A 22,858-nucleotide genomic window follows, 5' to 3' on the forward strand; every position below is an offset into this window, starting at 1 on the left:
TATATACATATACACATATACATATACACATATATATATATATATATACACATATACACACACATATATATATATATATATATATATATATATATTATATTTGATTTCTTTTTTTATATTTCGTAATAGAAATACTTCATTATCTAAAATATATTATACACTCTGAACTTGTGGTCACATGAAAATATGTAGTTTTGCACATTTCTACTAGGAGAGCACCACTAAAACAGACAAATGATAAGTTAGAAATGGCCCAGCAAAGTCTGTGAATGGAGTATTTTGTGGTTGAGGTTTGTTCCCACCCTCCTCTTTGCCCACCCAGGGTTCACACAGACACATGTTCAGATTTCTGAGAGAGCAAACTCTAATTTTAGGGTATGTACAAGAACCCTCTGCTCAAACTGGCTCTCAAAGTCAGAGTTACACATGGCACCAAGTTGTAAGGAAACAGAGAAGAAGAAGAAGAAGAAAAAAAAAAAGGAAAAAAAATTCAAACACCAAAACCGACTACAGGAAGCACATTTATGCTGAAAGGAAACGGGGTCAAAACATCACACTGCTTATTTTCCACAGGTTTGAAGTGCAAAGAGAAAACATGTCTACTGGGAGCAGAGGACAAAGACAGAGAAAAAAAGAAGTAAAATATAAATTCATTGATCAAACAGGTCATACTCATGTGATTTGGTTTGTACATTTCAGGCTGGCTATGACAAAAAAGGAAATGCTAACACAAAATTTAAAGAAGGGGTGTCCAAACTTGGTCCTGTAGGGCTACTGTCCTGCAGAGTTTAGCTCCAACACCTGCCTGATGTATCTAGTATGCCTATAGACCCTGATTAACTGGTTCAGGTGTGTTTAAATGGGGTTTGAGCTGAACTCTGCAGGACAGTGGCCCTCCAGGAGCAGGATTGGACAGCCCTGATTTAAAGGGATAGTTCATTCAAAAATGGACCCTCATGTCATTCCAACCTATATGATTTACTTTCTTTATTGTGAAATGACTTAAAGAAATTTGGTCTTTGGAGGTCCCATACACTTGCATTATATGCACTCACAAAGTTGAGGCCAAAAAATCTTGGTTTGTGTTCATCTGAAGAAAGAAAGTCATACACATCTTGAACGGCATGAGGGTAATCAAATGATGAGAGAATTTTCATTTTTGGGTGAAGTATCCCATTAAATCGTGGTCTGTTCTTCACACAACTATTGACTTGGTAGTTGAATGAACTACTTTTAGGATCCTGTGGTACTTTTGTTCCCTTTTAAGCTTTTAAAACTTAGTTAACTTTAGTTAATTGTTAACACTATAATTCTTGTCCTTTTGTGTAAGATAAAAAAAGTCACAGGTTTGGAACGACATGGAGCTGAGCAAATGGCAGAATTTTAATTTCTGTGTAAACTGTCTCTTTAAGAAACTGAGTTAGTTTTTTTCCTTCTGTCTTTAATGATTCTACATCAGAAACTCATTGGCAGCTTTACAGTATAGATGAAAGATGTGCAAGGTAGAAAGAAGGGAGGGCTGATGAATAAGAGAAGAGACCGGGAGGGAGATTTACGGGGTGAGGCTATTATGAAGCAAGCACTTGGCAGTTCATGGATTCTCTTGACCCAGTGACTCACTCTTCAGAAATGTGAGTAATGTGAGAGTTCTTTTCCTCCATTCAGCTCTGGACCCCCTGTCCAATCGCAGCCTCCCTCACGGAGCTGAAGCACACACAGTGACCATTATACTATACTACAGTAATTAAGCCTGTTACAGTTTATTTACAATACAAGACAGCATCCGGACACTAAGATCTCTAAACCACTGAAATTCATTACATGGAGTCTTAAATAATGTTTGTTTTTCCTCTCACAGGGATAATGTGAGGAGTGGTAAAACTGAAAGACTCTGGAACACTGCCCAGGAAACCATGTTTCCGCTGACGGAAACAGTTATCTCTTAAAGTCGATAAATCCACCGTGACGCGCTGGTAAGAGTTTGTTCACTGGAATAGCAGAGATTCCAAACATAGTGAAAACATGTCGTCCTTCCACTTCAGGCTGCAAAGTCTAAAAACAACCGACAGACCAATTTCCTTCGCTGACTTCCATAAGCTAAGCATTTCTCATTCTAAGCCACTTAAAGCCAGGTGCACACGTCTCGCTTTATTGCCATCTTCTGAGAACAACTTTGTGGAGCACAATTTCTCTTTCCATAATGCAATAAAACATTTCAGATAAAAACTTATTTTACATTAGTTATTGCTCTTTATAATGTTTTTTCAGGAGCTCATGTTTTGATAAGGAGAGTTTCTTTTCAATATTTGTGTTGTTTAAAGTGTTACATTTTACATTATTACATTATATTGTTGTGTACACTACCATTCTAAAGTTTGGTGTCAGTTAATTTTTAAGAAATTACTTTTACTTAGCAAGGACACATTAAATTGATCAAAAGTGACAGTAAAGACATTTATAATGTACCAAAACATTTCTGAGCGATCATGTGACACTGATGATAGAAACAAAAAGAAAACACTTATTTTAAATTGTAAGAATATATTATTTCATAACATTTACTGTTTTTAGTGTATTTTTAATCAAATAAAATTAGCCTTGGTTAGCTTCTTAAAAAAAATATAATAAATTTTTTTTTACTTAGACACCAAACTTTTTATCAGTACATGTTACATAAAATAATATTTTATTATATTATATCACATAAAATTTGATCTGGTTTAATTCTACACAATATCCTAAAACAAAAAAAATTGTGGAAATGCACACTTGCTTCCACCCATGATCTCACGGGAATCATATCGTACAATCTGACAAGCAACAATTTTAAAGGACAATAAAACTGTACAGTGTGAACCCATCTTAAAGTAGTTTGGTTTACCACTGTTACTTGTTGACAGATGAGATGTCATCTTTATTCAGTGTGAGCTAGTAGGAGCGCCGTCCCTGCATGCCTTACAGTTACACATGACAGTCGGCATGCAAACAAAAACAATCTCCATGTACCCATTAACATGACATTCAGTAACGTGAATGAACAATTTACAACTAAACAATCTGACTCAATGTTAAAACCGCATCAAAACTACGACCTTTGACCCCCCCCAAGTATCGCACATTACAGTACGACGCTGAGCACCTGGTTTGGGAGTACAGGTCAGAGCAGGCCATAGCCACATCTTTAAATCCCTGAGAGGAAAGGTCAAAGGTTAAGAGTTTAGGAAAGGGGGAGGGACTTCAGATGAGTTAGCTTTCTTCTTTTGGACTTAAAGGGTTAGTTCACCCCAAAATGAAAATTCTGTCATTAATTACTCACCCTCATGTCGTTCCAAACTCATAAGACCTTTGGTCCTTGTGACTCCAGTGATATAACCTTATTGTTATGAAGAGAAGAAATTCTTGCATATTCTCGTTGCTTCGTAACATTAAGATTGAACCACTGGAGTCACATGGACTATTTTAACAATGTCTTTACTACCTTTCTGGGCCTTGAAAGTGGTCGTTGTGTTGCTGTCTATGGAGGGCGCAGAAAGCTCTCGGATTTCATCAAAAATATCTTAATTTATGTTCTGAAGATGAACAAAGGTCTTACGAGTCTGGAAAGACATGAGGGTGAGTAATTAATGACAGAATTTTCATTTTTGGGTGAACTAGCCTTTTAACTGTGTAATGGGGAAAAAACACTAGTGTGAGAAAGAATCACTGAGGCATGAACAGAGAGATTTGAAAGTGGCTTTATCAGCTCTCAGTGTTAATGAATGGAGTAAGAGAGAGATCAAGCACGAGGGAGTTTCCGTATATTCCCAAAAACATGACCGCCGGTGAATATTCATGCAGTAAGAGCTTTAAAATAATGTGGAATGTGTGCAGTTTTAGTTTAAACTTTAACATTAGCTTATCGACTCAAATGGGTCTCATTCCTTACGATGCAGATTATTCATTTGCTGTTTTGGAAAAGATCTGCTGACAAAAATTAACCTTTTATGGTTAAAAGGGCTTATGGTTTTAAACCGTTATACTGAATAGCGGCAGACAGATATATCACATTTTATGGAAATATTGGCTTTCTTAATTTATCGATAGACAGCGTTGAGAATGCAGACGCACAGGACCTCCATTCTCTTCCTATAAATGATTAGACAAAACTTTAAAAAATAGAGAAATTAAATGGTCTAATACTTCCTCATATACTGTCGGCATTTAGCAAATAAGAATTTTTATCATTTAAACAAGTCTTTAAAGACCGAATACATATTTAGTTCATTCATTATCATTTTTAGTAAATATAAATCATTTAAATTCAAAGTTTAAAATCAAACTTCCTCTCATCAATGTGTGTAGACTATTGCACAACGAAAATGACCTCATAGAATCAAAGTGTACAAGTTGTGAATAGGTATGTACGAAGACATACAGATCTGGAATGACACGAGGGAGCAAATTACAAAAAATTTCAACAATCCCTTTAATAACAGCACTACTTTAATTAGTTAAACTAATATTTTGCTCTTCTGTCATTCTCTCTGCATCAAGACACGGTCTCTGTTTTCTGGCTGCTTTTTTTCACCTCCCCTGCATTCGTTCTGGCGTTCCTCCACTCTTCAACCCACACGCTTCTTAGTGGCTGAGCCATGGAATGTGTTTACACTGTTCATTCTCTTCTCCTCTCCTCTCCTCTCTACCCTTCAGGCTCCTATAAGCATGACATTCCTGTGCATTCGACACAGTGAGAGTGAATATGACCATGATACTCGTCAGTAAAACCCCTGCTGCTTTTAGATGCTTTGACAAAAATTGGCATTCACATTTTTGTGCCAGAAACACGCTGTCCTCTTGTCAAAGTAAACAGTCTGTGTGCTGAGAGCTGTGAGAGGACGGATCCGCTTACGGTCTGGTGGAGGAGGGGGGAAATCCTCCACGTCCATGCTGAACACGCTCTTCTGAGACACACACTGATGATCAGGGAGAGATCCTTCGCCAACTTTAACAAACCTACAGGAACAGAGAGACAGCGGTTAGCCACAGAGACAGAGTTCACCCACACACACAAACACACACACACACAAGAATGACCTCATAGCTTAAAGCAATAGCTCATCCAAAATGACAATTATGCTATTATTTACCCATCCTCCTCATGTTTGTTACAAACTCATATGATGTTGTATTTTCCAGGAACACAAAAGTTACATTTTTTAAATAATCGTTATGCAGCACTTTGCATACAATGGCAGTAATTGTGATGATCAGGGGCCATCAAGCTCCAAAAGGACAGAAAAAGCACCATGAAAGTTGATCATATGATTTCTTTGAATATTTAAATTTATATAAACATTATAAATGGGAGACACTGGGAATCATTCACTAATAATTGGGTACACTTCGCATTTTTACGCACATTTGAACTTCTCATGAAAACTCTCTGCCTAATTGAATTTGTTCTTAAAGGGATAGTTCAGCCAAAAATGATGGGTGAACTGACTGTAAGTTTGTATTTGTTTTTGAGTGCAATGCTCACATCAAAATCCAATTAACAAGCGATAGACAGAACCAAGTAACACAGATAATCTGTTACACTAGGGATGTGTGTCACAATACTGAAGTGTTGAAAAATATCTGCCCTTACTTCCATTTCACTGCAATTTTAAGGCTTTCTTTTGAATAATTTTCTTCTTTTAAAGAGGCTTTTTTCTTCTTTGTTATATCAGGACACTTTTACTTCCGTGACATTTTATGCCTCTCAAAAATATAAAAATGAATTTTAATAAAAAATAAATAAAATAAAAATCACAAACATTAAAACAAATAATAAAAGACTCATCCCGACACAGAAACAATGGGTCAACCAATGGTGTCAGTTAGGGGCGGGACTATCTGTTTTACTAAACAATAACTTTAACCCTAGAGTGTTTGGGGAAACCTGAATGGAAACAGGAATTTTTTTTAATTTTTTTTTTGGTGCACAATTACACACGCATCAGCTTTAAATGTCCAAGTTAACAAAAACTCAGCTTTAAGTTTATAAATACAAAATTAGCATACCTACCAAATTTAAATAGTTTTATTAAATGAATTTGATCTTAACTGTGCTGATAACTCGGAGCAAATCATCTCAATCTCCTCACAATTCACCAAACCATCACATCTGCTCTGACTTACCGCAGTCTTATTCAACCCTGATGACTCTCATAAGCTTAACCTTCAGTCCACAATCACTCAGAATCTGGCCTCTGTTTTTTCAATTTGCACTGATATGACTTCTGTTATCATTGCAGAACACTACACCACCAGAACATACTGGGCTAAAAATTTCTCCCCACCCTGTCAGCAAGCGGCAGAGTATATCAAAGTCAGATATGTAATCAAGTGTACCATGACATTGGAGTGACAGTTCGTCACTGTTGGCCCACTTATTACATCCAAACTGGAAACGCACGCACATGCACAGACATGAGTGACTCCGGACAATCTGTGGCAGGGAGGGATAGAAAAACTCTTTATCTTTTTCTGCAGCTCTCTCTCTCTCTCTCTCTCTCTCACACACACACACACACACACACACGCAACAGTGCTTTCCTCTCAGCTGTGTTTTCAGACGAGTGTCAGTGGAACAGTGAAGTCATTCTGTGGAATAGAGGAGTTTCTCATGAGGCTCATGTGTGTGTGTGCGACAATGAAGGTCAGCGAGAGACGAGGCGGACCGACTGACGCATGACTATTATCACACAATAAGATCCTGGCACAGACACGCAAGCTGTTCTCTCGTTATCACGGTACTTTCTACACATAAAGACTCACGAGTCACTAACAAACATGACGAGAAGAAAATCTGTTTTGCTGACAGTCATTGTAATCATTTGGAATGACAGCAAAACTACAAGTGACAGCCCAAATCAAATCAAACCAAATCACAGTTTCACACAAAAAATATTAACAAGCAAAAAGATTTCAACTTTGATATTAAGAAGAATTGTTCTTATTCTTGAGCAAATCAGCATATTAGAATGATTTCTGAAGAATCATGTCACACTGAAGACTGGAGTAATGATGCTGAAAATTCAGCTTTGCAATCATACATTTTTTATATTACTGTATGCTGCCTTGAGCATAAAAGACTACTTACCTACCAACTTTTGAACTGTAGTACACACACACACACACACACACACACACACACACACACACACACACACACACACACACACACACACACACACACACACACACACACACATTCTTGTACATCTATCTTTATGAGGACATTCATTGACACAATGCAATCTCTAGCCGCTTACCCTAACCTTACCTATCACAACTAAGTGCCTAACCCGAACCCTGACCCTTCCCTTAACCTAATTATAACCTTATCCCTAAAACAAAGTCTTGACCCTCAAACAGGCTTTTAAAGGGCTCTCAGAAAGTGAGGACCGGCCAAAATGTCCTCACTCCAATGGTCTAAAACTCAAACTGGTCCTCACAAAGATAGTTGTACAAATACACACACACACACGGCTTCAATACAGTGGCATATACCATGTATTAAACTGAGAACCCATTGTAACTCAAGGTTATGAAAGTAATTTTCTCTATGTCATTTTTTACTTCCAGAACTTGTGCACTATAACAGCATATCCTCATGACACAGTCTGTCAATGAGCGGGGAAAAAAGCCAGGATGGTGAATGCTTGTTTAGTCTACACACTCTTTGAAGCTTATCTTTTTCTCTCTCACCCCACAGACTCCATATGCCATAACAACGAAGAAAAGAGATAAGAACAGATGTCTGCCAAACTTGGAGTGGGAAAATCAGACAGACAATAAAAAATTAAGTCAAGGACCAAGTATTCTGCATGTTAACTTGTTAGCAACTACTATTTCAACCATCTAAGAGTTTGATAAAAACTCTGTAGTGTTAAAAATTTGTCCCCTGATATCAAATACTTAGATCTGACAAAACTTATCTTTATAGACATTTTGACATTTATAGAATGTATTCTTGAAAAAAAAAAAATATTCTAAATAAGGAAAAACAATAAAAAAAGAATTGTTTTTTTTAATAGTGACCTGTAGCATTCATAATTGTATTACCTTCTTATTAAAACTATAGAAATGTATAGTATAATATAACGTGATCATAATATGACTACATAAATGCGTGTGAAACAATTCCTGATCAACTGTATTTTGAGGGAAGCGAGCAAACACACACAGACACACAAAAACTGGGTTTTCATGTTTTAAACATATACATAAACATATTTATTTTTATACTGTACAAACTGTATATTCTATTCCCTAACCCTAAACACAACCCTCACAGAAAACGTTCTGCATTTTTACATAAAAATAAAAATAACATTTAGTATTTATAAGCTGTTTTCCTCATAGAGCAAACAATTTCTCCAAGGCCAACATTTCAGGTATTACGCCCCACAACACAGGGTTTACCTGGACCACGCACACACAACCAACAGGAAACAGAGCTATGACAGAATGTGCGAAGCTTGAAATAACAACACACCTGTGCAGAACAACACAAGAATCAGAGCCGTGTGTGCAGAAACACTAATTTATGGATCAACCATAACAAATCACATTTGCCTTCAGAGCATTATGACACCATGACAATATATCACTTAAATGACAGGTAGTTAACAAGAGGGAGCTTTAAATGACAAGTTTCAGAGGTCTGTGGCTTAGGAAAAGGCTGTGATGGGAGATAAATTCAATCCTACATGACAGTCTCAAGCTTTATTTCTCTGTTCTGATGACACAACAGATAGTAAATTTTGCAGACCACACTACTAAACAAATTCACAACCACACCGCTGGTGTGAAAACTATAGACACTCAAACAGCGTTCATTATAGGAATCATAAGGATATTTTAATTACAATTATATTAATAATTGTCTGAATTTTTACTTTCAATATTACCCTGAAAATGTTTTTACAAAACGCAAAAGATCAATTGTGTTTACTGGGCTTGTGCAATGTGCATGAAACATCCAGAGAGTTGGGAGTGTCAGCATTGACCATGATGAGCTGATCAATGTTTAGTTTGAGCTTGACTTCAGGGTGTGTAATTGTGCAGGGCAAGGGAAAAAACCCTGCTGTTGAAATGTGGCTTCAGGGCTTCTGCCAGTCTGCTGCTTCCTGAATCACTTCAGACATGTCTGAGAGAACGAAGTCAGTTTGTTAGTGTAATACACACCGATATGCCTCATTGCGCACATTTACCTTCATTTTTTACACAAATCTATGGAATGTGTGAGTCCAAAACCATCAGAATTCATCTTATCATGCCACACAAATTTAGTTCATACAGAGTAAACAAAGTCAAAGAGGACAACAGACATTTTTAAGTCATCGTTCACTGATAATCTTCTCCTACACCAGACGTGAGCTGCATGACACGACGCAAGTAAATATAATAGAACCCATTATAATCAGTAATGCCATCCACACTGGATGCGAAATTACGCAACATGACAGGACAAATTCCTGACAGTGAACTGATGCTCCGTTCTTTTCTGACGTACTCCAAGGAGCGCCGTGTTACTTCTGACAGGAAGGACAAATTAATTTGCAACGGTCGGTTTGCCACGTCCAGTATGGACAGTTTCCAATTCTTGCAGAACTGGGAACCGCTGCAATGGGAACAAGGGAACTGGATTTGTGTACTAATGATTCAGAGCGATTTTGTGAACTAAGATCAGACCCAAAAGAACAACTTTTGCATAATGTTCTTTTGTTTTTACGGAAAAAAGAAAGTTATACCACAACATAAAGGTGAGCGAATAATGAAGGAATTTGGGTTTTTGGGGTGAACTTTAACATAAGCAAACAACTGATCCTTAAAATCTCTATGTAGTGAAAGTAGCAGGAGCTATTTTATTCTGCATTGTGACGTACCATATAGCCTATTAAATGGATTATAAAAAAAAAAAAAAAAAAATGTTAGGGCGGGATGTGGTTCAAACCATCAATTGTTGATTGGACCAGAGAGAAGTCACCGAAAGAGTTTGAGTCCTGACTCAAGGTCTTTTCCCAATCCTGTTCCCCTCTCTCCTCCCATTGCTTCCGGTCTCCTCTATCCAATAAAGGAAAAAGGCCAAAAATAAATAATAAACAAAATTACGGGATCAAAAAATAAATAAAAAAGGAAACATACACGGATGAATGTAAACAATAAGATCAAAAACATGCATGTAGAAAATAGAATGAATTTCCATTTCATGTGAACTTTAAGGAATGACTGCCAATGGTATGTTAACATCTCACATAACACATCATCACAATAAATGCCTTAAAGTCTTACCATTGAGTCTGCAAATATGTCTAGACTGCTGTTCAGGGTCAAAAGTTTAATTCACAGTTAGAATTCCTGACAGAAGTACACTTTACAAACCACTAAATAATGACCTGGAAGAGCAAACGCCACATGCCATCCATCTATTTTCTCCTATAAACCAGCTTGAAATGTGTTAAATACGGACCTGTAAAGCAAACTATGCGACCTCAAGCAAACACACCCAATGAGAACACACACACACAGGCAGGTCAAAGCCAGTCTAAAATCCTGCTGGGTTAGACATTTAAAAAAACAGAGGATGAGGAGGCGAGAAATTAAAGGGATAGTTCACTCAAAAATTTTCACAAATGAAAACAATATTTTGAAGAATGTTGGTAACCAGACAGTTGACGGTAGCCATTGACTTCCACAGTAGGAAAAAAATATATACTACGGAAGTCAATGGCTACCATCAACTGTCTGGTTACCAACATTCTTCAAAATATCTTATTTTGTGTTCAACAGAAGAAACTCATACAGGGATGCGTTTCACAAAGCCAACAATATGGTCACAAGTTCTGTCGTTACCAATAGAGTTCAATGGAAATTGCGATCATAGTTGGTTAACAATGCTTTTGGGAAACACACACCAGGTTTGGAACAACATGAGGGTGAGTAAATTATGACAGAATTTTCATTTTTGGGTGAAATATCCCTTTAAGTTTGATGAAGTCTAACATTACACATCCATGATATACTGTTATCTGCATCACCATGCAAAAGAACAAAAGAACTGCAAATCAGATATGAAGGCTAAATAATTCGATTCTAGATTCTAAGTTCACATACATCTTTTATGTATCATTATTTACTCATCATCAAGTCATTCCAAAACTGTATGACTTCTGTGGAACACAAAAGAAGATATTTAGAAAAGTTTCTCAGTTTTTTTATAGAATGAAAGTCAGTGGAATTCAGGGCTGTTTTGGGCTCCACTGACTTTCATTATATGAAAAAAAAAAAAAAAATCTTCTAAATATCTTATATTCCACAAAATAAGAAAGTCATACAGGTTTGGAACAACATGAGAGTAAGTAAATGATGATAGAATTTTTATTTTTGAGAACTATCCCTTTAAAAGTTTCAGAGAAGGCAAGTCCGTAGTGCTTAACTGAATGAACTTTGAGAAGCTGCATCCCTCCTGGCATGTTTGGCATCTCTGTGGTTTCTCAGCGGATTTCAGTAATCCTTCACAGAACACACGAGCACATAGATGGACACGGGAGATCTAACAATTAACAAACATGGATCCCAAGTGTACTGCTTGACCACAATGTTAGATCACCCAACAAAACACCATCTGCCCTGACTCTGTTAAAACAACCCAATGAATATGAAGCAATCTACTGTAAGAGTTTTTTTCCTCTAATTTCTCTCTCCTTCTCCCACTGTTTCAAGTCCCCCCATCATAAATTCCATTTTCCTTGCAGATTCCTGAAGGAAAGCCGTGCCACTCATTCGTTCCTAAAGAGCACACTTATCAACCTCTGCACATGTGTAAGCACTACTAGAGAACAACTCAAAGAAATGTTGATTGGCTGCAAACAAATGTTCGTTTGGATGTGGATTGAACCAATGTTCAGCAAGCTTGAAAACAAAGCTTGTAATCCACAGTCTTTATTTACGGAGCAGATCACTGTGGGAGGAGAAGCCCCCTGCTCCAGTGGTGTGGCTATTTGCTAAGCAAATTGCCTGCAATCTGAGCAAATCCTGTCCTCTCCTGCGCTCTGATGCAAAGTGAGTCGGACAAGCATGGAGCCAAACAATGCAGTCGCACATGAGAGGGCTCTTCCCCCGTATCACACACACTCATCTAGGAAAAGGCCAGAGGGCCTCAGATTCCTGAAAGCACTGCAGCTCCCAGGGAAGGAAATGATGCCATAAAACTGAGAGGAAGTGGAAAAGTTTGACTAATTAAAAAGAGCATTCCTTAAATGTTTCCAAACATTTGATCCATGTTTAATGGGAGGTATGAAGCTCTGAACTGAATAACACACTGTGTGCATGAGAGCTCAGATCTTTAGAAAGGCCCTTTACTTGGGAACTGTTCGGCAACCTTCTCTCCAACAGGCACGCTCTAGTAAAGAATGCCTATATTGTGAAGGACGAAAGCTTCCAAAAATGTCAAGAATGAGTAGTCAAACTGAATTTATGTTTTCATACTGAAAAACACTATGATACGCATCTGTGGTATTCATTTTTATTTTTGGAAAAGTAAATTGATTGTTGTATTCTAGCAGGTTTTTTTTGAGCAATTAATTTCCAAGATTTTTTCAGATTTTTTCCAATTATTTCTTTAAAAGAACGGTACACTCAGTAAGTTTGTCGTCTACATTTGACAGGTTCTAATTTATCCCAGTATCAGCATCCATTAGTGTGGATGCATCTAGTGTGTGTGTGTACTATTTTTTTTTTTTTTTTTTTTCATTTCATCTGCATTTTCTTTTTTACTGCACACATCCATATAATAGATGTCATTGGTTTATAACAGATCTTTATATGGTTTGTTTGAAATTGTTTCATCGCTCCAGCGGGTGTCTTGTTCGGACATTTGGACTCATTCTGTTCAAATGATTTCTATAAAGTAAATATAGAAGTATTATTTCAGACATTCCGTCAATTACATGACAGGACGGGTTACTGTATGTGATGTCAACATTTCGGGGACCAAGAGGAGGAACCCCCTCCATTCAAAATTAAAATTAAAATTTCTAGAAGCCTGATATGATTGGAGTCTTCATCTTACATGAGTGTAAATCATATTAGTAACATTTCTCAAAAGTTTGGTTAATTTTTAAACTTTTTAATAAGTAAGAAAACATTTTTTTTTAAATGTTGTGCACCTTTAAATCACCAGAACGAGCCATTACTAGGTCATAACTGGAACGATTCATTAAACGAATCCAAGACCACATTAGAATATTTCTTTCCTAACTTTTCCAGGCTTGTAAATCACAATTTTATAATTCACTGATATTTCCAAGATGTCTTTGAACGTGCATCAGCATCACTGTACAACACGTTTTAGATTAGATTACACGATCACCAGGTATCAGGCGGTTCTTGTGAAAGCTCGATGTTTACTGAATTGTATAGATTTTTAATATAATCTAACATGACTGTGCGGAGTTGTCACTTGCCACGTAAAGCGGAATCCAACAGGAAAAGCGCAGCCGCCCCATCAGGCGCAGATGTTGAACACTTCTCAGTCTATGTTATGAAAAAGATCTGATCACTGCGACAGCGCTCAGACAATAAGTTTCATTGCAGGGTGAAATCTGCACAAGGTAAATCAGCATCACGCTGAATTTACGCGTTACAAATTACAAACTTATTTCACACATAACAGACTTTCAGTAGAAGTGTTTGGAAATTCCATACGCATGCTTTACCTACTCACCATATTTATGGATCTTTGAAGTAAATTCAGTTTAAATCCCGTCTATGGTGCGCAACACCGGTAAGTTGCAGAACAGACCCAACTTCGTAAATATTCACTGTATCATTTTTAAAGACAGTAGGCAACTTTTCCACTGCTTTTCCCAAACGCGAGCCAACCGCTCCATGTCTCCGCCCTCCACTCCGTCCTCATTGGTGGAGCCTTTTGTTGCCCGGTCTCTCATTGGTTTCAAGACACGTCAGTCAAATTTCTTGCGTTTCTCCGTGTGGATGGACACACGCGTTCCAATGTGTGTCACGTGATGCGTGTGAACTGAACCGCTCCGCTGCACCTTCTGCTTCACTCACATCCAGAGTCCCACATGAATTAGTATAAATAAATGAACGCATTTGAAAAAAGAAAGAAAATTCTTACAGTGCTTGTTGTAATAAATAGGTGAAATAAACACAGATTAAATGCAGGATCACCGCATTTCACATAATTACTTGTTTTCCTAGCGCCTAATGAAAAAAAAATTATAATCAAATCATGATTATTTTGAAGTAGGTTGTGAAACGACTCTAAATACAAAAACACACTAAGTTGTTTCATTCAGTAGTATAATATTATTCGGTTATCTTGCTCTAGCTCCGAAATCACACAATTTTTTTAAATAATTTGTTGGCAAAAAAATATTTTCGTGCTAGTAGATCCCTTTCACAAATGTCCAAAGTTACATAATACAGTTTGGCAAATATTTGCAGTGTTTTTGCGGTGCTGTACTGCAGCCTAGTGGTCACACACAAACTGCTGTATGCTTTCAAACTTTAGTTAGTGCCGAGTTGGGATCAGTGTTTACCACTCATTATTTTTACGTTAAAATTTGCATTAAATTGCTGATCCTAATTCGGTATTGTTTCCTAGGTATATTTGTTGGCTAGCCTATAGTTCTGCTGATAATAGTAATAATAGTAATAATAATAATAATAATAATAATAATTTATGTAGTAAAAAACAATAATCATTTGAACAAAACGAACAATTTGAAAGTTTAAAAAAATAACAATGTTTTGACACAAGTAGCCGAATTAAAGGGATAGTTCACTCATAAATAAAAAATCATTTATTCACCCTCAACTTGTTCCAAACCTGTATAAATGTCTTTGTTCTGCTCGAACACAGGAAGATATTTTGAAGAATGTTTGTAACCAAACTGTTGTGGGGCACCATTGACTTCCATAGTAGCCTATTTTAAAAAATCAAAAAAAAAAATCATACTATGGAAGTCAATGGTGCCCCACCACAACTCTTTGGTTGCCCATTCTTGAAAATGTATTTTGTGTTCAGCAGAGGAAAGAAACTCAAACAGGTTTGGAACAACTTGAGGGTGAGTAAATGATGACAGAATTTTCTTTCTTTTTTGGGGGTGAACTATCCCTTTAAGGGTGATTGGACTTTGAAACAGGACATTGACCCTGAAAAGCATCAAGTGACAATGACTCACACACACACACAAAAATGACAAGAGTTTGCTAGTTTTCATAAGGTCATAAAATGGTCATAACTATTTGACACAAACATTTGATGGAAACATGAATATGATGCACTACAGCAACAAAAATAACCAGTTTGGTCGATGGAACTAAAAAGGTTTGTGACCGTATTATGAAAACTAGCAAAAGCTTTCTGTCATTTTCCTTACTTCATGCATTTCAGGGTCAACGTCCTGTTTGATGCCTGCCCGTCCACCTACATGATGTCACACAAATAAGGGCATCCAATTTTGGCTCAGTTTACATAAAAGTGTATGTCACACATCCTTTCATTATAATAACTGGTTTCCTGGTCAAATGGATAGGTAGCATCTTCAGTTTTACAGAAATGTAAAAGAAGCCTTAAACAAGACGGAAATTCTGTCCCAGTCACCCTTGATTCACACTAATGAAATGGAATCCAAAACTATTGGTATCTTTGATAATTAATTGTACAGCTGATAAAACACTGGATCATTCACGTCTAAAGTTGGTAAGTGCAATCGAGTCGCACCTGCTGCATTGAACTGTAAAGTTTTAAAATGGACCACACTTCTGCAAGGCGACAAAAAGTTTCTATAGTGAGAAAACAAACAAACATATTTTGGGGTTAAACTTTTATTAGTTCTCCTTTTTTTAAACAATAAATCCTAAGAGCATCAACAGCTTATGAGCTTTGAATCTTGAATTTTAAACCTATATTTTAATCAAAACAAATGCATTTCAACAGAAATAGCACCCAATATAACACTGATTAATATTTAAATATACAACAGATTTCCAGTCAACATACTATAGTCAATTGTGGAAACACAGGCAGTAGTTTGTTGTTACAGTTTAATATTGTTGAAACTTAGAATTTGAAATTAACTATGAAATGTAACAGGAATTTACATATAAATAATTAAGCATGACTTTGGTATGCATTGTGAATTCATGAATCCTCACAACACCCTGAGCTGATACAGAGGTCAAGTACTGTTTTTTTCCTTCATTCATATCCGGCAGTAGCATTGTATGTATACATGCACATACATTTGACACTATCATGTTTTGCCTCGTCTGTTGTATTTGCTTGAAATATGCTGTATGCCATTAATGTGATTTTTTTTTATGTGAAATCTTTTTTTGCTCTTAAGCGCCTTCTAAAGAAACAAAAAATGACAAAAAAGGAAGTATCAAGTTTAACCAAAAACATATGCACTGAGGAACTCTATATCAATATCTAGTCCTCAAAATGAAATAAAACAACTCTTTTCCATCCCTTATCCTTCCCTGGTACGCACGTACACACACATTCCTTCCTTCAAAGATAATTCAGTCAGTCAGAACAAACCCTATTTATGGAGAACACAAAGAGTTTAGTCAAACATCCACAAATGCTCACTAAACGCAGCCTACAGCCATTGAACGACACCAATGCACCCTCTGAAAGAAAAATCCTTAGAAAAACAAAAAAACAAAAAAAAGGTCTGATGGCTTTGAACTGAAGTTTCCAAAGCAGATACTGAGTGACGTTTAGTGAAGTAGAGAGTGGTTGAGTTGACAGATCATGTTTGGTCATGATGCAGTTACGATTTTCTTCAAGACAATGAATTTCTGGGAGTAACAAATACGTTACAACACAACACTCTCCTGTACTGCACCTACTGCCAATGTACAAAGAGATAAGAGACTCAAACAGCCCCTCCCAAAACACTCAAACACATGTACAGTAAAAGGCTTTTTCAGGACTCCCAACTCAACGCAAACAGGAAGTAAGTTGCATGAAACAAGTTGCATGAAACGGATCTCATGATATTTACAGGCCCACAGAAGTCTCCCTGAAACATGCATCAGAATTGTAATACTTTTTTTAAAAGCTTTTTAAATAGTTAATAATAAATTAATTAAAAAAAATAATCCAATTTTAATTGTCATGATTTACTCACCTTCATGTTGTTACAAACCTGTATGACTTTCTTTGTTCTGTAAAACACAAAAGATGACATGACACAAGGCTTTTTGGTCCATAAAATAAAAGTCCACTTGAGGTCCATTGACTTTCATTGTACAGACAAAAAGAGTTCCACAGAAGAAAGCAAGTCATCCAGGTTTGGAACGACATGACGTTGATATAAAGATGACAGAATTTTCATTTTTGGGTGAACTAATCCTTTAAATATAGAAACTTTACCAACCGTGCAATCTGTGTGCTCACGTTGTAGTGGTTAGTGTAGTTGTAAGTTGTAGTAGTTAGTGCTAAACCTAAAGCTCTTAAACAAACCTTCAAACAATACACACTAAAAGCAACACAACTGCACAAAATTGCCTAATATCTCGTTTATACGTTTATAGCTGCAGTCTTCCTCAGACTGTATTTTCCATAAGGCCTTGATCTTGGCAGTAATCAGCTGGCATGGGGTTTGTGTCGTGCCTGGTCTTGGATTGGTCTGTTCTCTGGTGTGGGCATGTTGTCAAAGTTCCAGTCCACAGGTTTGAGAAGCTGCAGGGTTTTCTTATGCATCCAAATGGGGTTGAGGAAGAACGTGAGCAGGAAGAGGCCTATGAAGAACTGAAATCTCTGAAACAGAGGGATGTGTGTGTTCATCTCCTCCCAGTGATTCCAACATACCAACCACATGTAGTAGGACAGAACCATCCGGCAGTGGAACATGTGAATCATTATCCACTGGTTAGCTTTCCAGAACAGAGTTCTGGACCAGCCCGCCTTAGCAAAGAAGAGAAGGAATGTGAGAATTCATTTATAACCAAGTTCAAAACAGGGTCTTATTAATTCAAATGTGGTTTATTCATAATTAGCTTCACAGGGGGAATATCTGAATAACTGAGCTCTAATAATCTCCAAAAATAAAAAGCAAATGACAGAACAATTAAACGGTGTAGTTCATCCATAATTAAAATTGTCATCATTTACTCACCCTCACCCTCAAACCTGTATGCCTTTCTTTCTTTTGTGGAACACAAAAGAAGATATTTTGTAGAAAGTTTCATACATTTTTGTCCATACAATGAAAGTCAATAGGGTCCAAAACAACTTTTATTGTATGGATTTTTAAATTATTATTATTTTTCTTTTCTTTTTTAATCCACAGAAACTCATACAAATTAATAACAACACGAAGGTAAGTAAATGACTGAATTTTCTTTTTTGGGTGAACTATCCCTTTAAGTCACTCAGCAAGAGTGTCTTCAAACTGTTGATCCATCAAGACAATAGTTGACTTGAAAAAGAAAACGTATAGATAATATACTATCCCTTGCGCCAATGAAGAGAATGCAATGCATATTTATGTTACGAGTCCAGAGACTAGGTCTAGACATTTTTTCTTTAAAAGTCAATTTTCTTTTAACTTCTTCGCCGTCTTTGCAAGACTCTGCAAGGCGATAAGTTCACAGCTGTTCACACCGTCACAGCTTTCCTGAAGACATTGATTAGCTTGTTCAGGTGTTTGATTAGGGTTGGAGTTAAACTCTGCAGGACCGAAGTTGCCCATCCCTTGTCTAGCACCTACAACACCTTAACTGGCTAAAACTTATCAGCAAAAAAGAAAAAGTTCCTCTTTCTAAGAACAGTGTACAAATATTGCAGAACTATAAAAGTGTTCTCAGCGACCAAGCATTATAAATTGTTGAGTAGAGGAAGAAAAACATGTTTCGCCCCGGACCAAAATAGAAGTGAAACTGCACAACAGGTGAGAAAGCAGAGGCGTTTCATAAGATCACTACAGTCTTCAGACAAACAGTTTATTTGCTCCTTTGCTCACAAAAATGTTCCCTGCACAAACATTATCAATTAACAAACTGCACTAAATCTCACAAACTGATTAAGTTTTCAAGAAAAAACATTTTCTCTTGACTGTTGCGTCTCACCTTAAGCAGCATCCAGGAGATGCAGGTGAAGGGTGTGCTCATCTCCATCAGCAGGGTTACCATAGGCAAGAAATGACCCAGCCTGTCCCACACAACCGCCCCAACAAACCCTGACAGGGCAAAGAAGTGGTGCACCGCTAACGACAGATCGAAGGACCGGAACACCGCGCTTGACCCATGAAGGGCCACATTTTCAAACAGAAAAAAGCCAGTAGCGGACAGCACGTTGAACCATGACCAGTCCTCCTGTCCGAGAATCTTATCAGAAAAGACAGCGGAGTCCTCCATGAGCGCTCGAAGCCCTGCCACCATGCTTTGGATGCCAAACACAGCCCGTGTCGCAGCTAGATCCCAGAAGACCTTGAAGCAAAGATAAAGATTGTAATGTTAGGAAAATAATCCAAATGGCAGAATATCATATTATCAACAAAAACTGAATCTTTTATGAAAAGCCAACCATTACATTAACATATTAATGGGCACCTTTTCTTTGGCTGACAATGAGCGGTAAGTGCAAAACAGCAGTTTAGACAGGATGTGACAGAGGATGAAGATGAAGGTGTAGAAGATGAAGCTCAGGCAGATGACTTTCAGTCGAATGTCCATGGAGGAGTAGTCCATGTGACCCGAGGACAGTATTAAGTTATCGGGCTGGGAAGACATTGCTCAGATTTCACAGTCAGTTCCTATGGAACCAATTACTAGTCTAGAAAGAGAAAAACAATAATTACATTATACAGACACACCCTCTGTCCCATTTATCTGCATTACTCACTAACAGAAAATGCTCTGCCCTTTACTGCCGTATGGAACCGAATCTTGACCTTAAACACCATGTGGAGTAAAAAGTAGATGGTGGAGACTAAACATCATTCATATGTTCAGTCTGCTCTCAGATGTAACGTTATGCTTTCTACAGCTCATTTAACGTTACTAACTAAACATCTTTTCGACGTTACAAGTTTCTGCTTAGTCTGTTGTTTTTAAAAGTGTGTTGTCTTTGTTCTTACCTCTTGTAGACGAAATAATGGCCAAGAAACTCATTCTTTCCTGCGTATGAAAGAGTTAAACTAATAATGTTTTCTTTTGACACGAGCTCGACAATAACATTGCTCACATTCCTTCACCGGCGTTCTCCCACACTGTCTGCTTCTTCACATTCAAATGCCCCATAGACCGACAGACATCACGTGACGGACACCATCTAGTCACATGACTATAAACGCTGCTCTGTCGCCGTCTGCTGGAAGGAAAAGGCAGAAATAGAATTAAGTGCGATTTTTCATAATTTATTTTATTTTCCATTATGAATTAGGCTACCCATAAACATTCAAGGATTTATTTTCTTCCAGAAACATTAAATTAATAAATGTTAAATTAAAGTGTCACTTACGTATGTTTCATTTTGATTTCATTATATTGAATTCACTTTAAGTTGAAATACTTTCCCCATTTTTAAATATATCTACATATATTATAGTATATAGTTAATACATTCAAATTAATATTTCGATATTTAATTTTATTAAGTAAAAAAAATTACGGTGGAAATTGTGTAGTGCTGTATTGCAAATCTCTTTGATGGATATATTGCTTTGAACTTATTTAGTTAATGTGTTTAGTCAGATTAGATTTTTATTTATTTATTTATTTTTACTCAGATCAGGGTTTCAATTTGAGATAATTTTTATGTTTTGTCAAAACCGGCAATAAAACAACTCTGAGACAATTCTGTTAGGAAAAGTTAAAATCATTGTGTTGATAATGTTTTGTTGTGTTAAAGTAATTCAGTTAATTCAAGACAATCCACATAACTCATTTCCTTCAAAAATTTAATGACTGAATTATTTACAATGTATGATCATAGCAATAATCAAGTCATGAAAAGAAACACAAATAATCCAGATGACCAAGAACAAAAAGTCAAATTCGTAACACAAATTAATAACACAATTTAAACATTTCATGAATACATACAAAATAAAATAAACTGATAAATGTAACAATAAACAACATTCAAAAAAGGGATTTGGAAAAGCAATGAAGCAGAAAAACCCACATTCAGCATCAGAATGGTGCATGCCACCCAAAGAAACTCAACTCAAGGAAGAGCAGAAAAAAAGTTTTGCTTCAACAAAGGATCAATTATGTATTTATATTATATATATATATATATAACTATTTATATAATTCTGTACAAATAATGAATATTTGGTATTATATTCACCCTTCATATAGATATGATATACAGTTTAATAAATTAAAATATTCTCAGCTAAACAACTACCTTTTTCATTTATTATTTTCACTAAGATTTTATAATCTTTTCACATTCTGAGATCCAGGATTAGTCCAGTCCCAAGAAGAAGAAACCAAGAACTGGGGCATCTCAGTCCGCGCCGGTACCAAAGGCCCGTTGGCTGTTTTTCAAATACTGTGGTTCGGAGGGTAAATCATTTTGAATGAATCATTTCTTTTTGATAAATACTGACATACTGTATGATTTAGATGGAAATAAATGAAGCAAATGTACAAATGAGTAGCGTAAATGTACATGAGGTTAAACAAGATGACCACCCAGTGCAACCCTGTTGAGGAAAATATGGCCATCATACAAACAAATCAACATTTGATAATTGACTCCACTTTAAAAGGTCGGGAAGTGAGCATTTTATTCTTCCAGGAGGTTTATTAAAGGTCAGCTCACCATAACGCTTTCAGACTGTCATGATGAAACATGGGGAAGATGGTGTGTGTGTGTGAGGATCTATAAACAGCAGAAGCTGTTCTAACATGTGGCACATAAGCATATTTGGCATATAAACACTGCCTGCATTACTGGCATGTTTGCATATTGATAATTGAGCAGGTTAATCAGAAAGGACAGCTGCCACACTGCAGGACCGGATAATCAACCATAATTACTCATGATACAGAGAAAAAAAGAAAAGTACCATAAAACATGATTTAAAATAATCATCTCAGAATCCATTCACTTCGCCATAATGAAAAATTAAATATCATATAATCAGGATGAACAAACAATGACCAACTATATCTTAAGCAAACTTTAACAAAGATTAATAAATGCTGCAAAATATATTGCTCATTGTTAGTTAATGCATTAACTAATGTTAACAAATGAGACCTTATTTTAAAGTGTAACCCATCAGTTTAGAGTGTATTTCAACAGTCTTGACTAGTTTGTAAGGCCAGGAAAGCGTCAGCAATGACCTTTGGATTTCTGTAAACGCTGAGGGCCACGAGTCACACCGTAATTTGCCCAGAACTTGTTTCAAATAATGACTAGCAAAATAATCAATCAAAACTTTTGTTGGTGTAAAATGAGAGCTAGTACACTGTATCGTGACTTTAGATGCAATTTACAACTTAAACGTTGTGTTTTGGCTCACGTTTCAAGAAAATACTTCCAAAATTTCCTCTAACGTGAAGTCATCTTCCTCGATTACAAGCCTCTCTTGGATGAAATGCTGTAATTGTGTTTGAAATAAGCAGAAAAGTACAGAGCGCAGAGAAATTAAAAGAAAATATTTGCTCCTAAAGGAAAGCTCTTCTCAAGGTCATCTCGTGAAGGAAATTGAGAATATAAAGCTACAAGGAATTCGTGTGGAATTTATCAAACTAATCTCCTCTAATCTTTGGCCTCTTCGCCTTTTATGACGCCAAGGCAAAAACCACAGAAAGTGGGGGAAACAGTTTG

General features: G+C 36.6%; 2 protein-coding genes across 7 annotated transcripts in view; both read right to left on the reverse strand.

Annotated features, from left to right (window-relative positions):
- arhgef10 (Rho guanine nucleotide exchange factor (GEF) 10) overlaps window positions 1-13,919 on the reverse strand; it is a 48,671-nt gene extending 34,752 nt beyond the window's left edge. For 2 of the 5 annotated variants that reach the window (XM_082143080.1, XM_082143079.1), the window contains exons 1-2: window positions 13,754-13,919; window positions 4,889-4,992 (exon numbers count right to left, since the gene is read on the reverse strand). In XM_082143080.1, the coding sequence (XP_081999206.1) occupies window positions 4,889-4,925 (37 nt within the window). In that variant the 5' untranslated portion in view covers window positions 4,926-4,992; window positions 13,754-13,919. Of the gene's footprint in view, window positions 1-4,888; window positions 4,993-9,982; window positions 10,003-13,753 lie in introns of those variants that run through there. The other 3 variants (XM_082143081.1, XM_082143077.1, XM_082143078.1) reach the window with 2 other exon arrangements.
- Window positions 13,920-15,864: 1,945 nt separating this feature from the next.
- On the reverse strand, window positions 15,865-20,322 carry cln8 (CLN8 transmembrane ER and ERGIC protein). Of its 2 annotated transcripts, none has more exons than XM_082142627.1 (4): window positions 20,148-20,322; window positions 19,621-19,788; window positions 19,138-19,497; window positions 15,865-17,974 (listed from the first exon to the last, which is right to left on the reverse strand). In XM_082142627.1, exons 2-4 carry the CDS (start codon window positions 19,756-19,758, stop codon window positions 17,654-17,656), a joined length of 819 nt encoding a protein of 272 aa, XP_081998753.1. In that variant the 5' UTR covers window positions 19,759-19,788; window positions 20,148-20,322; the 3' UTR covers window positions 15,865-17,653. The 2 variants fall into 2 exon arrangements, with proteins under 2 accessions (XP_081998753.1, XP_081998752.1); XM_082142626.1 differs by having other exon boundaries at window positions 19,621-19,843.
- Between the last annotated feature and the right edge of the window lie 2,536 nt (window positions 20,323-22,858).

The sequence above is a fragment of the Leuciscus leuciscus genome (assembly GCF_965113295.1).
Source record: "Leuciscus leuciscus genome assembly, chromosome: 17".
In the NCBI taxonomy this organism is placed as follows: Eukaryota; Metazoa; Chordata; class Actinopteri; order Cypriniformes; family Leuciscidae; genus Leuciscus; species Leuciscus leuciscus.